Source organism: Neovison vison, chromosome 1 (genome assembly GCF_020171115.1).
Source record: "Neovison vison isolate M4711 chromosome 1, ASM_NN_V1, whole genome shotgun sequence".
Classification (NCBI taxonomy): domain Eukaryota; kingdom Metazoa; phylum Chordata; class Mammalia; order Carnivora; family Mustelidae; genus Neogale; species Neogale vison.
Genome location: NC_058091.1, coordinates 238440736 through 238455625, shown reverse-complemented (window position 1 = coordinate 238455625; position 14890 = coordinate 238440736). Strand labels below are relative to the sequence as shown.

Here is a 14890-nt window from a genome sequence, read left to right as displayed (position 1 = left end):
TTTTTGAAAATTCTGCTTTGAGTTGAGCTGGTTCCAGGGTGGTTACATCTCCAGAATGAATCCGACTGAACTCATAGAATTTGCTGGAAGAATCTGGGAACACATGAAGGATATTAATATTTGGGGGGAAAGATTCTAGAATGTAGATGAAGGGAAGAATTGCAGTACGGCAGAGCTTAATGAGTGAATTTTGATTAGATATATTATTCAGAGTCAAGAGTGAAAGAATATTCAATTGATAGATGAGCTTCCCCCACAATAGTTCATCTGCTTCGCCGCCTCTCATAACCCTTCAAATAGTAGTGTAAATTTTGAGTAACTTAATTTGCAATATGAACCAATGTCTTTTTGAAAAGATTCCTCTAGGGGCGCCTGGGTGGCTCAGTGGGTTGAGCCTCTGCCTTCCTATCAGGTCATGATCTCAGGGTCCTGGGATGGAGCCTGAATCAGGCTCTCTGCTCAACAGAGAGCGTCCCTTGTCTCTCTCTGCCTATTTGTGGTCTCTGTCAAATAAATAAATAAAATCTTAAAAAAAAAAAAAAAGAAAGAAAAGAAAAGAATCCTCTAATTCTGGTGAGGATTCTTTGGGATGATGTTTACTCTTACGGTCCTGTTTGTTCCTTCATTCCTTCATCCATCCCACAAGTATATGAGGGTCTCCTATGTGTGAGCATTGAACATATATAAATGAATATGATGTTTGCTCCATTCCTGAAGCATTTATATTCTATCTCTGCTTGCCTCCAAGGGAGTCCCAGTTCATGCCTCACTCCCTGCAATATTTCATGCTGAATTAATCTCTTCTGAATTGGGATCCATGAGTGATGGTGATAGGCTTCCTCAAGTCCCAGGAAATATAGGGTGTGTGGTCTATAAGTAAAAAATACAGAAAAAGTAGAACATGAAATACGTTAAGAAGTAATTGGGTAACTAATTTGGAATAATGCTACAGTCAACAAATAATTTTCAAGTATTTTCGTCTTTGCTATAGAGGACCCAGAAACAAGAGAATCAGCAAGAGAGGCCTGGGGCTTCTGAGAACAAGTTCTCCTCATCTGGTTCAGCAATAAGGTGTTAAAATGGCATTAGCCCTCTGATGGGCTTCCCATTAGATTTACTGAACACCATGTGGCATTAATGACAACCAGAATTGCCACAAAGATAAAACATGTTTATTGCCCAAATAGTATAACAAGCAGGAAGTCACTGATGCTTTTGCAGTTTATGTAAGGTAACTGCTCAGCAGTCATTGCTTCAAGTATGAGTACAGTGTGTTAGCCGTAGCACTGCCTTCAGAGAGCCATGCGCTTTCTCAGGGTGGAAGAAGATCTGGAAAGTCATTTATGGTCTAACCATTATTTGGGTCTGTGTGTTTACTCAGCTCTGTGCACCTGGAGGAGGCTGGCATTCTACGGGCTGGTCCAGGAGGGCCTGATCAGCAGTGGCCAACAGTATCCAGTGCAACACCAGGTAAAGACCCAAGGTCTCTCTTCTTGCTGGGTTCTAGAAGACAATTAGATGACTTGTTTGTTTGTTTTTTAAGATCAGGAATGCTAATGGTTTTCTTTTTAGTCTTTCTTCTTTTCCATCCATGTATGACTTCCTTATACTCTTGCATGATTATTTTGATTTTCTACTTAATGTCCTTCAAGAATTAAAAACAGAGAAGAGTGCACATGTATATAAAGTTCTACTGTAAAGTAACTAGGGGTCTTTCATGTGCTTAGGCTATCTGAGCCACACAGAGAAGATCTGGTGGCCTCATGCGCAGAGGTGACACTGTTAGCAAAGATCTTTCGGTTGAAGATGTTGCAAACCTGTTTAGAGTGGTGAGCAAAAGGGAGACACATAGATCTACAGACAGATACATGCAGTGGAGTTTCTCATGGAAATGGAAAGTATAAAAACCAAGGCACTACTCTCTTTGACTCCAGGTCAAAGTCAGACCTGCTTCTTTCTGCATACCTACATCATTCTGCAGACTGACTTTTACTGCCTTGACATGTACATTTGCACAAGTGACTGTCTCACAGTTTCTTAGTTTAGAGGACCAGTGAGGGCTGATTCTAATCCATACTTTCAGGAAATAGAATCTGCTAGATTGGATCAAGAACCCAGTGGCTGGGAGAGCATAGAAAAATTCCTTAAGCTCATAATTCCTTAGTTTCCTTATTCTTGTCTAATCATACAATGGCATACAATAAAAATATGGCTTTGTAGGCCCATCCCTGCGACAGTTTTCAGAAAGGAAGGATTTCAGAGACTTCAAATGGTGTCTATCATAATCCTCTATTAATAGAACATCATGATGATGATAATAGTTCCTGATTATTGAGCCATAATCTACCCAGACATTGTGCCGAGCATATTAAACATGTGATCTCATTTATCCCCCATGACAGCCTTGCAAGGGATTTATTATGACTATTTTACATATGAGAAACTGGAGACACAGAGAGGATAAGAAACATACGCAGGTTCATGTAGTTTGTTAGTGGCAGAGTAGGATTCACACCCAAGTGTGTCTAGCTCCAAATCCAAGTGTGTGTAGCACTAATATTCCTAGCATGGCTGGCCTGCAAGAACCCATTCTAATTCAAATATATACACAGATACATTATAGATGACACAAGTGTGCGTGTGAAACATTCTTTCCAAAAATAATCAGGTGCCTTTCAATGATTAGGCTATCCGAGTAACATGTGCAGCTAAGGGCCCATTTTTGCTGGCAACTCTAAGGGCTTTCATCGATTCTAATCAGCCAGCATTTGCTATTTATGAATGTGGCATGATTCAACTAAAAGTCACATTTGTCAAAAAAAAAAAAAAAAACACAACAGAAAACACACAAGTTAAAGCAATTCATTAGAGAGTAATATTGCCAGATGGCAAGAAGAGGAACATAAAATAGTTCATTGACAAATCTGCAACCCCAGTGCCAGGGATGGAGCGAAGAAGTGATGGAGGAGGAAGGGCTGTTGGGCTGCCCAGTACTGCAGCATGGGAGGCACCTAGAATGTTAAGATCTTTTCTGAAAGCAGCTACACCCACGCCCTGCTCACCTGCCTTCATTTTAGGGCTTTTCCTGTTCTCACGGGGCTTTGTAGGTCACTCTGGTGAGCCAGGAACTAAGTCAGAATACATTCTCCCTTTCATTGATGATGCTGGTGGCTGCACGTTCCTAGGCAAATGTGCAGTAGGAACCGTCCACCAGTTTTTTCATTTGCATCTGGCCCAGGTCTCTTTTACTTCAGATCTGAAAGAATGTTAGGAACCCCTTTTCTTGACAGAAGATAAGGAAGGAGTTGCCATTGCTCCCCTTCACTATTGTCTAATCCCTCTGTCCAGGACTGTGCCTGGCTCCTGAAGCACGAGTCACCATCCTCATGGACTGAGCTGGACACAGCTTCCATCTTCCACGTAGTCCACGGGTGACCTCACCATATTTTTCCACACAACTCCTCACCAGTGACTTGAAGTTAAAGGAATGCCCCTCTGCTTTCTGCACTGTCCTTTCAACATTTTTAGGTTTTAGGACTCAAAAATATGTTCTGCTGAGTCAGTAAGGAATATGGCATAAGGATTAAGATCATGATTTGGAATCAGATCTGAATCAAATTGCAATTCCAGACTTCCTTGCTGGGTGAGCTAAAGCAAATTGCTTAAATTCACGTTTTCCTATTACTATTATTTATCTGTAAACTGGGTATGGTGATAACCCCTATCTTAATGAATTGCCATGATTACTAAAGAGGAAAGAACTGAATATAGTGCTTGACAAACGGTGTTAATAAATGCCTAATTTTATCTTTTTTTTTCTGGAATGGTTTTGCATGATCCATGACATGGCCTAGGCTGATGACCTGGTGGCCAGAATTCAGTAATCCTCATTTCTGGACCCAGAGACACACCCTCTAAGGTTGTCTGGATCATCCTGACATCTGTACACTCTCCCTACACCCCTACCCCAGCTGCCCTTCAGGAGATGGAATGAGGAGGCTTCATTAGCTCTCCACAGAGAAAAGGAAAATGCTTCAAAAACTTGTTTATTTCCGATCCCAAGAAGAGCCTGCCTTTCATTGATTCTGTTGCCCTTAGTGCCTCATGATGAAGGTGCATTTGCTTCCAGAAGGTTTCCTCTTGTTGCTTGGGTCTCCTTACACATGTGTCTGAGACCCTCTCATGAGCCACTACCTTTTCACACCTAAAAGAGCTGCAGCCTGCGGCCGTGAAGAGAAGGAGGCCGTCTGTGCCCCAATCCTCATTCACGTGTCTTCCTTGCGGTTGTTTCTCCTCCATTGATGCATTCTTTTGCTTTGTCACTGAACCGTTCATTTATCTTCACAGTCCACAAAAACCTAGGATAAGATGTCACGCTCTGAAAGGATCCATGGGGACATTGCCAGGTGATGTCTCTTGCAGGATAAACAAGTCAGGGATCAAATTGGTTAATCCTGATTCCTGCCCCCCTTCTCCAGCCTCACCTCTGTGTGAGCAGACCAGGACAAGGGCTTCTTTAGCAGCTTCCCGTGAGACTGAGCAGAGGAAAGAAAATGGGCTGAGGAGGGAGAGCATCCGGTTACAGCTTCTTGGGGCGGGGGCGTTAAAGGGCCAGTCATACCCGTTTACAACTCTCACTTTTTCAATGTGAATGTTCTGAAGAGGTTTTAATGGGTGCCCTCTTGTGATCAGTTCCAAGAGGGAAGCCTGAGAGGTTGTAAAAAGACTGCCCCTGCCTTTGAGAGAGCCTGTCTGGCTTCAGCGCACCAGGCTGCTTTGCTATCCCCTAGTGCTTCTTCCGGGCCCCCTTTTCTATTTTTCATTACCTCAGGCAACAGATTATTTTTGGAGTGGGAGATCCTATTTTCAAAAGCGCCCAGGCACTTCCAAAAACACACCCCACTGCCAAAGATAACACTATAGTTTGTCAAGGAAGACCCCAGGGGATTGGGACTAGGCAGTGGAAGGTTAATTAGGCAGGCCGGATGGCTAAGGCAGGGAGGCCTAGGGGACCTTAGTTTAGAGTGACCGGACAGTGGTTCTCAAAGTACAGTACTTGGAGCAGCCGCACTAATTCCTTCTGAGTCAGAAATTCTCAGATTGGGGCCTAGAAGTCTGTGTTTTAAAAAGCTCTCCATGTTCTCCAATGTACCCCAAAGTTTAAAAACTGGTGTAGATTTGAGAGTAAATATTCCTGAGGTTGTGTGGTATCTTTGGAGGCTCAGAAACTGTGCAAGGAAGGCATCTACTCATGATTCTTGCAGGAAACAGGAGCCCTTTCCTTACATTAGAGAGAGAATCACTAAGAGTTCAGGCTCCAGGTCAGAGTAACCCTTCTTTGAATTCTAGCTCGGCTGCTGTGCTGTTCTAAGTCCCTTATTTAATGTTTCTGATTCCTAATTCCCCTGTAAGATGGAGATAATAGTGGCGCCCACCTAATAAGGTTGTAACAAGAATTAAATGAGATAATACATGCATGCTCCAGAACCTGGAGAATAACATTTGGTAGATGGTAGCACTTTTTTTGATTTTCCAAGGTATGAGTCTATCTTTCACATTGAGAATTTAGGTCTGAATTGTTCTGAGTTGTCTGTCTCTGTGGGAAGGCTCTATTCTGAAGATTTTTCTTAATGCACCTGTTTTTGTTTTTGTTTTTTCTTATCCGTGGGGGATTATTTTTGCCCTGGTTTGCCAGATGTCGTTACTCTGTGGATGATAGACACAGTTTATGTGCCCTAGTTTTATGCAGGGTGGGGGTGTGGAGTAAGATTTGTGCTTTTATTTGTCTTAGGCTTTCCTACCTCTCTGGCAAAATCACCTTTCCATGAAGGGGCTTCATGTAGAATCCATCTCTGACTCTTCTCCCAAAAGAAGCCATGATCCTTGAGTTTTTTCGGAATCCGTTTAGGAGCACTGCCAACACGAATTTTCCCACTTCATGAGTGAGTGCAGCCTTAGGCCTCGTTTGAGGATTTAGAAAGCCTGCTTGTTCCACTAACCTGCTCACCCTCAACTTCTGCTGTTGTCATGGCAATCACGGTCCTGGGAGGTGTGTACAGATCCTTATTAGGAAACAAAATGAGATCAGCAATCTGTGTGTGTGAGGCGGCTCCCTCATTCACATCCTCCACTGCCACTGGAGGCTCAGGGCCAGGCTGAGAGGTCTCTAGCTGAGGAATGTGAGTCCTTGGAAGGTGCACTTTGACTTTTTGGGGGTTCGGGGCTCATCACTTCTGTTGTAGTTCTCTCTGTAGCTCATGTTTTGTGTTCTGACCTGACGTGGAGGGAAGGAGCAAGACAGTGTGGGAATGGGGAATTAGAAACCATGAAACTTAAGTCTTTACTTGCTTTGTTCATTCACCTTTGCCTCCGCCTTTAGAAGAACACCCTGCACCTTCTATTTTTAATGATCATGTAAATGAAAAAACTAGCATGAAAACTTCCTGGTTTTCCCACAATTGAACATTTCTGTTTACTGGGTTATTGGTTTTTTTTTTTTTTTTTAAGATTTTATTTCTTTATTTGAGAGAGAGAGCATGAGCACAGAGGCAGGGGGAGAAGCAGACTCCCTGCTGAGCCCAGAGCCCAACGCAAGGCTCTATCCCAGGACCCTGAGATCATGACCTGAGCCAAAGGCAGACACTTAACTGACTGAGACACCCAGGTGCCCCTCAACATTTCTGTTTAATAAGTGGATTCTGAGATAGTTCTTTCCCTCAACCCTGTGTTTCCTCCACCTCCCTCATTTTTTTCTACACCATTTTTTCCAGGATTGATTAGCTCAGGGCAGAATACAGTGAGTGTTGGGACCATGATACAAAATAAATAAATTTCTTGGGGCACCTGGGTGGCTCAGTGGGTTAAGCCGCTGCCTTCGGCTCAGGTCATGATCTCAGGGTCCTGGGATCGAGTCCCACATCAGGCTCTCTGCTCAGCAGGGAGCCTGCTTCCTCCTCTCTCTCTCTCTGCCTGCCTGGCTGCCTACTTGTGATCTCTCTCTGTCAAATAAATAAATAAATAAATCTTTAAAAATAAATAAATAAATGAATGAATGAATGAATGAATTTCTTCCTTAAAAGTGACCCACCAACAGAGTTTATATGCCTCCTGAAAATCCAGTCCCATCTGCACTCCAGCTTACGCTTCTGGGCATACATTTTAGAGGGTATAGTGAGGAAAGAAGAGTAGCAAGAACTGTTACCTTGGGCTCCACTTTCCTTCAAATCCCCCAGAGGCAGAGAAGCAGCTAAGGCAGGGTCAGGCAATGGATACTCATTATAGTTCCTTAGGTTATCATTGATCCCTTTAATGTGGTGCTGGAGCATACAGACTGGCCCCTGAAAACTTCATCATGAGAAACAACTTTTGAATCATGTCTTGGGAAAATAATACACTTTTATCCCTCTTTTGTTGAAGAGTGTTGCATGGAACAGTAGAGTTTCCTAATTACCTTCTCTCCTAGTTGTGTATGTACACCATGGTTGGTAGCTAAATTTTTAAACCCCTTATCAAAAGGGAAATTCAGGTTTCTACTGGGAAGATTCTGATGTCTCAAAGGACCAAGGGAAGGCAGCGATCACCAAGTCTGCCACCTGACTTGGCTCAAAGATGACAGGCTCCCTGTGTAGCCTGAGAGCGCTGTGGCAAAGTGGTCGTGAGTCTATACTTCATTCTGGAGGAAAGATGGCTTGGATTGTTTGGAATTGGTGGGCTTAGAGCTCCTCTCTGAGAGATGCTTAGACAAAAAGGACCTACCTATAACCTGGTTTGAGGGCAGAGGAGAGGTAATAGCTTGTAATTACTTTAAGCTTTGCAGCCCTAGCAAGCATTGCCTAAAGCCTCACTGATTCTAGTAAAATAGAAATGAAAGCCTATCCCCAGCAATAGCAAGGCTCTTGAATGACAAATATTTTCAGAGAAACTCAGCCCAGATTCCAAAAGAACTTGAAATGTTCATTTCCACAGAGGCAGTCAACTTTAAGTTGAAAAGGTCATTGCCTAATTTGGAGAAACATATTCAGGTCAAGCACTGGTTAGAGCCCAGGAGCCCTTAGGGAAGGGCCACAAGAGAGTTCATTGCTAGGAGACCTGGACTTGAGTATGTGGACTGGAGAGATGCCTCTTCTGCCTCTGCACGTAGAGCTTGCTACCCACAGTCAGAAAAGGAGAGGGGAGGCACCTTGATGGCTCATTCACTTAAGCATCTGCCTTTGACTCAGGTCATGATCCCGGAGTCCTAGGATCGAGCCCCACCTTGGACTCCTTGCTCAGAGGGCTGTCTGCTTCTTCCTCCCCCTGTGCCCCTGCTCATGCTGTCTCTCTTGCTCACTCTCTCTCAAATAAATAAATAAAATATTTTAAAAAAGAAAAAGGAGGGGTGCCTGGGTGGCTCAGTTGGTTAGGCAACTGCCTTTGGCTTGGGTCATGATCCCAGGGTCCTGGGATCAAGCCCCAGGTCGGGCTCCTTGCTCAGCAGGGAGCCTGCTTCTCCCTCTCCCTCTGCCAGCTGCTCCACCAGCTTGTGCTCTCTCTGTCATAAGACAGAGAGTAACTAAATAAGTAACTAAATTAAATAAGTAACTAAATTTTAAAAAATTAAAAAAAAAAAAAAAGAAAAAGAAGAGGGAGCAAAAATCAATGGCATTCCACTCTAATCTCAATGAGACCAAGAGTTTCCTCAGCAGTGGCCCTGCCTGGAATGGTTTATCTCCAAGGGAGTGGGCAGGTGAAAGATGGGAGAAGGCAGTCCTGAGGATGGCAGTACCAAAAGAAATAAAGTGGGGCACCTGGATGGCTCAGTGGGTTAAGCCTCTACTTTCGGCTCAGGTCATGATCTCAGGGTCCTGGGACCAAGCCCCGCATCGGGCGCTCTGCTTGGCAGGGAGCCTGCTTCCCCATCTGTCTCTGCCTGCCTCTCTGCCTACTTGTGATCTCTGTCTGTCAAATAAGTAAATAAAATCTTAAAAAAAAAAAAAAGAAAGAAAGAAATTGAAAAAGTACACCTGAAACTAATATAACACTGAATGTTAACTACACTCGAATTAAAATAAAAACGTAATAAAAAATTTTTAAAAGATTTTATTTATTCACCCGACAGAGATAGAGATCACAAGAAGGCAGAGTGGCAGGCGGGGGGGCGGGAAGGGGGAGGAAAGCAGGCTCCCCACTGAGCAGAGAGCCCAATTTGGGGCTTGATCCTAGGACCCTGAGACCAGGGCCTAAGCTGAAGGCAGAGGCTTAACCCACTGAGCCGCCCAGGGTGGGGCTTGATCCCAGAACCCTGAGATTGAAGGCAGCCTGAGCTGAAGACAGAGGCTTAAACCACTGAGCTAGCCAGGTGCCCCAAAACTTAATAAATTTTTAAAAAGGATGTTTGTGTGCACCAAGGTGGCTTAGTCGGTTGGGTGCTGCCTTTGGCTTGGGTCATGATCTTGGAATCCTGAGTTCAAACTCCACGTCAGGCTCCTTATTCATTGGAGAGCGTGCTTCTGCCCCTCACCCTGCTCATGCTTTCTCTCTCTCTCTCTCTCTCCCCGTCTCGGTCTCCAGCTCTCTATCTCTCAAATAAATAAAATCTCAAAAAAAAAAAATTTTTTTTTAAATGATGTTTGTACCAGGATGGAAACACAAAATTGAGAGCTTTATAGAAGTCAAACTTTGGGTGTCTGGGTTGCTCAGTTGGTTAAGCAACTGCCTTCAGCTCGGGTCAGCGTCCCAGGATCCTGTGATCAAGCCCTGCACTGGGCTCCTGCTCAGCGGGGAGCCTGCTTCCCCATCTCCTTCTGCCACTCATGCTTGTACTCTCCTGCTCTCTCTGTGTCAAATAAATAGATCGAGCCTTTAAAAAGAAAAAAGAAGAAGTTAGACTCACAGGTGTAACTCTAGAAGGTTAGGGTATAAAAAGGTAACTTTTAGGAAACAAATTTGTATCTACAAGAAAACAGGGATGATGAGAAGCTTATTGTTACTAGAGTTACTAGAGAAGCTCTTAACTGTCGAACCCAATAGTGTACCTGGCCTCTGGATTACAGCTGGCCTCTGGATTACCAAACAAACTTAAAAAATGTAGGAAGTCTGAATAAACACGTTTGTTGTTGATGGTCCAAGAATGCTTACTTCCAACATTGGACCAATCCTGTGCCCAGAGCTGTTGCTCTAGCTAGCATCATGGGCCAACCTGAGCAGTGAGGTGGCATTTCCCAGGTCTTCTCGTTTATGTTTTTTGACTCTGCACTATAGATACTGTCTTACCCAAAACACATGTGTCACATCTCTTTTCCCATAATCATCTAGGGTCAACCAAAAGTCTGTAGCAAGGCTCAAAGCCTCAGCCTGTGTGAATTAATGATTTACATGATTCACACCAAACTACATGTCAGAGAGTTTTGGGGGGAAAAGAGTATCACCAGGTATGTAGACAGCCCTGAGGTGGACACCTTTGAGCCTGTGAGATTGGATCTGTGTTTAATGATGAACCATGGGATACAGATAACCTATTAGCAAGGAAGTATGTATGTTGATGAGGGGGTCTTTGTTGAAGTTTCAGAATCTTTAAATCCTGTGTTGTTGCCCCCTGTTGTTATAAAATAATCTTTTAAAACAAGAGAGAAGAAGACTGAATGAATTATTATTTATTGAAACTGTGACAAGCACTTTATATGCATTGGATACTTAAACAAGAGAGAAACACATTGTCATTCCCATGTTTTAGATAAGGAAATTGAGACTCATAGAAATTAAGTGATTTCCATACATTTACACATTTAGTGTTTTTTGCCCACTGTTATACTCTCAGTGTCGAGCAAGGTGTCTAGCACATAGTGGTGTTTAATATTTGCTCACCCATATCTGCCCATATATGCAGATATCCCCCATGTCTGCCTGCTAGTGAACCCTGTGCACTTAACTAACACATTACTGATACTTTGTCCCACATGCCAGGTGAAGGGAATAGTTTGGTAACTTGGACAACACTATTCATTGTCCGAGTTCCAGGCTGACTGTGAGTTCTGTATTAGTTTCTCATTACTATTTTTTTAAAGATTTTATTTATTTATCTGAGTTAGAGAATGAGAGAGAGAGCACGAGCAGGGGGTGGGAAGTGGGGAGTGGGGATTGAAGGTGGGGGGGTGGAGAGGGAGAGGAGGAACTGTCTGTCTGCTGAGCAGGAAGCATAATGTGGGGCCTGATCCCAAGATTTCTGGGATCATGACCTGAGCTGAAGGCAGACACTTAACCGACTGAGCCACCCAGGCGCCCCTTCTCATTGCTATTATAACAAGTTACCACAAACTTCATGGCTTAAAGCAATGCAGATTCACTGTTTTACAGTTCTGGAGGTGAGAAGTTTTACTTGGCTTAAATCAAGGTGGATTCCTGTTACTATATAACAAGTATCCACTTTCCTTCAGTTTCTAATAACCTGTTTCTCATTTGCATTAGAGCTGTATTAGAACTGACAGCCTCTTTAATTGTCCATATTTCTACTACCATTTTGTTCATAATCATTTAGGTATTCCCTAAGATGATGATATGTTTTCTCTAACATTTCTCACTTCTTCCTGAATCCTCTCTAGCAGTGTCTTAGTAACTACTTTTCTACTAAGAGTCTGTTCAAAGTATGCTAGGCACTTTATCTCATGCTTCTCAGAATTCTTCCAATCTCCAACCATTGCTCAATTCCAAAACCAAATCAACATTTTTAGTTATTTCTAATAGCAAGACTCCACTTCTAGGTACCAAAATCTTTGTTAGTTTCCCAGGACTGCTGTACCAAATTACCACACATTAGGTGGCTTACACCAATACAACTTTATTATCTCATAGTTCTGGAAATCAAAAATCTAAAATAGATTTCCCTGCATTTAAATCAAGATATCAGCAGGGCTCCATTCCTTCTGGATGCTGTAGGGGAGGGGCTCTTTCCTTGCTTTTTCCAGCTTCTAGAGGTTGCCTGCATATCCTGGCTCCTGGATCCTTTATCTTCCAGGCCAACAGGAGAGCATCTGCAGAACTCTCTCTGACTCTGACTCTGCTGCCTCCCTCTTTCCCTTAGAAGGACCCTTGTGATTACATTGGGCCTACTTGGATAATCCAGAATAAACTGTCTTAACTTCCCGAGTTTAATCACATCTGCAAATTCCCTTTTGCCATATAACATCACATTCACAGGTTTCAGGAATTAGGATTTCAGCATTTTGAAGGGGACCATTAGCTCAGGGTCTTTCATGTTCAAGCAGCTGTGGCTGTGTGCGTCTGTGTGTTGTAAACTTCAGTAGAGATAAAGGTAAAATAAAGTGCGTATCAGGACCATGAAGAGGTGTGGCGAGAGTCTGTGAGGATTAGACTTTACACAGCTTTGGAGGCTATTATTAATTGTCTGAACTTTGGTGGAGACTAATTAATCACCTCCCTTTCCCTCTAAGTCTTAATTAATTAAGAGTAGATTCAAGGAGCCAACTGAGGAATCAAAGTTCAGAATCAGATTTATTATTGGTAAAGATGGTGTGGGGAATATGGTAGAGCCTCCACCTCCCAAAGACAAGGGAGGAAAATCAAGAATGGCAGACCGCTATCTTGGTGAGGAGGAAGAACCATCCTGATTTGATTACCAAGTGGAGCTAGAGCAGAGAGTAGCAAAGAGTCAGAGGAGAGGGATACCATGAAAAAACAGTGACTGTTAGTGCTCACTTTCCCCAACCAAAAAGCATGATCCATTTGAAATATGACTTATGGTAATCTCCCCAACTGGACAGATAACTTTTCCTTCCTGGGAAGAATAAGTATGGAAATGGAGCTAAAGGTGAGAACCCATTTCCTAGCCCATTCCCCATGAATGGAAGTATTGGTTGCTGGGTGTTTCTCTATGGGCAGAGGTGAAAATGGAGAGAGAGGAGGAAGATGGCACATTGTTATGTTAGAGGCTAAGAGATATTGTTCTGTCCCAGGCCTAAGTATTTTCCCAAGAGTTAGAGCAGTCAGGAGAAGACAGGAACTCTTTGGATCACCCGCAGCCTGATCTGGAAGGAGTCAATTAAAGGGCACAATAGCTAGTGGGAAAGTCACTGTCCCCAGGGTGATGCCAGGAGATAAGGAACAGTGCATATTGCCTGCCATGTGTATGCATCTAGCACCTGTGTCTAGGTGAAAGCAGATGAAAGCAGGTCTTCAGGACTTCCCTGAAGAAGAAAGTGGGGAGCCTGATTGGTGTGCACGTGTGCATTGGGAGTTGTGGGCGGTTCGGGGGAGGAGGTACTTCAGCGGGCATTCATCTGCTTTTCCTGAGTGTGACGTCCTGTGTCAGGGGCAAAGGTTAGGATGGTGACAGGACAAGTCTGTGGATACAAAGGACACAGGATTTGTTTGTGTGTTTTCTAGGAGCATTTTGTATTACAGACCTATTCTCATACTAGCTGCCTCCTTGAGATTGGAGCAGACCAGGTACCTCCAAAGCCTAGAGCCTCTCAGCCCCCTCAGCAGCTCTGCCTGGATCCCTCCCCGCCCCTCTGACAGTGATTAGGCCTGAGACCCATGACAGAGCCTCCCTAGAGGCCAGCATCCCCTCTACAAGGGATTGCATCACCAAGAAGTTAATCCGGTTGTCCTCCCTGAGATCTGCAGTGAGTGGAGTTGCATTTAATCAATCGTCAGTGCCACGTCTGTTTCCTTCTGTTGGACCAAGTATAAATTGATTCTAAATATTTGCTTTGGGGAAATTTCTTTTGTAAGAGTGCGCTCTCTCTAAATTGAGGGATTTTGAGATATAAATGAGCTGCTTTTGTCTTCTCTCCCTCAGGGTTGCAACCATGCATTTAGGATACTAACTGTTTAAATGGTTGTAATTTTTTTTGGTTAAGATTTTATTTATTTGTTTGAGAGCAAGAGACTGAATGATCACAAATGGGGCGAAGGTCGTGCCAATACCATACTATTTTGATTACTATGTCTTTGTGTAGTGTATCTTGAAATCTGGGATTATGGTATCTCCAGTTTGGTTCTTTTTTTTTTTTTCAAGATTGCTTTGGCTATTCAGGGTCCTTTGTGGTTCCATACAAATTTTAAGATTACTCTAGTTCTGTGAAGAATGCTGCTGGTAAGGGCACCTGAGTGATGACTCAGTTAAGTGTCTGCCTTAGGCTCAGGTCATGATCTCAGGGTCCTGCTCAGCGGGAAGCCTGCCTCTCCCTTTCCCTCTGCCTGCTGCTCCCCCTGCTTGTGCTCTCTCTCTGTCAAATAAATACATAAAATTAAAAAAAAAAAAAAAAGAATGCTGCTGGTATTTTGATAGGGATTGCATTAAATCTGTAGATAGCTTTGGGTAGTATGGACGTTTAACAATATCTGTTCTTCCATTCCATATGCATGAAATATTTTTGCATTTGTTGTGTCATCTACAATTTCATTCATCAGTGTCTTCCAAGTTTTCAGAGTACGGGTCTTTCAACTCCTTGGTTAAGTTTATTCCTAGGGATTTGTGGGGGTTTTTGTTTTTGTTTTTGGTATAATCATGAATGGAACTGGACTGTTTTCTTTATTTCTCTTTCTGCTACATTATTAGTGTACAGAAATGCAACAGATTTCTGTATATTGATTTTGTATTTTTAAAATTTCTTTTTCATTTCTACTTTGGAAACTTTTTAGAAATGTGGACCTAAAGGGAGGTGATTACAGCATTTTTGTAAAATGGACTGGCCTTGGAAATGTTCTGAGCTAATGCTGGGTGCACTTGATCTGATTTTGTCAGTGAAAATGGGGAGAGGGAGGCCAAGTTTGTTTAAATTTTGCCTTGGTTTGCTTCTTAAGGGAGGCAGCACAGCATTGCACAATGCCTCAGGTCCCTGTTCTGCTCAGTCATTGTGCCTCAAATTTATTGGGGTGTAGAAGGGGAGAG

The 14890-nt window shown here is 43.2% G+C and overlaps 2 protein-coding genes across 6 annotated transcripts in view; both read left to right on the top strand.

The window, feature by feature from the left end:
• Positions 1 to 1404, top strand: part of LOC122890468 (protocadherin alpha-12-like) — a 91652-nt gene extending 90248 nt beyond the window's left edge. Inside the window, 1 exon segment of the mRNA XM_044226095.1 lies at positions 1382 to 1404. The gene's annotated coding sequence lies outside the window, so the exon portion shown is untranslated.
• Positions 1 to 14890, top strand: part of LOC122890444 (protocadherin alpha-C2) — a 113675-nt gene that overhangs the window by 82099 nt on the left and 16686 nt on the right. For all 5 annotated transcript variants that reach the window (XM_044226067.1, XM_044226083.1, XM_044226075.1 and 2 more), the window contains one exon: positions 1382 to 1470. In XM_044226067.1, coding sequence (XP_044082002.1) covers positions 1382 to 1470 — 89 coding nt within the window. The remainder of the gene's footprint in view (positions 1 to 1381; positions 1471 to 14890) is intronic.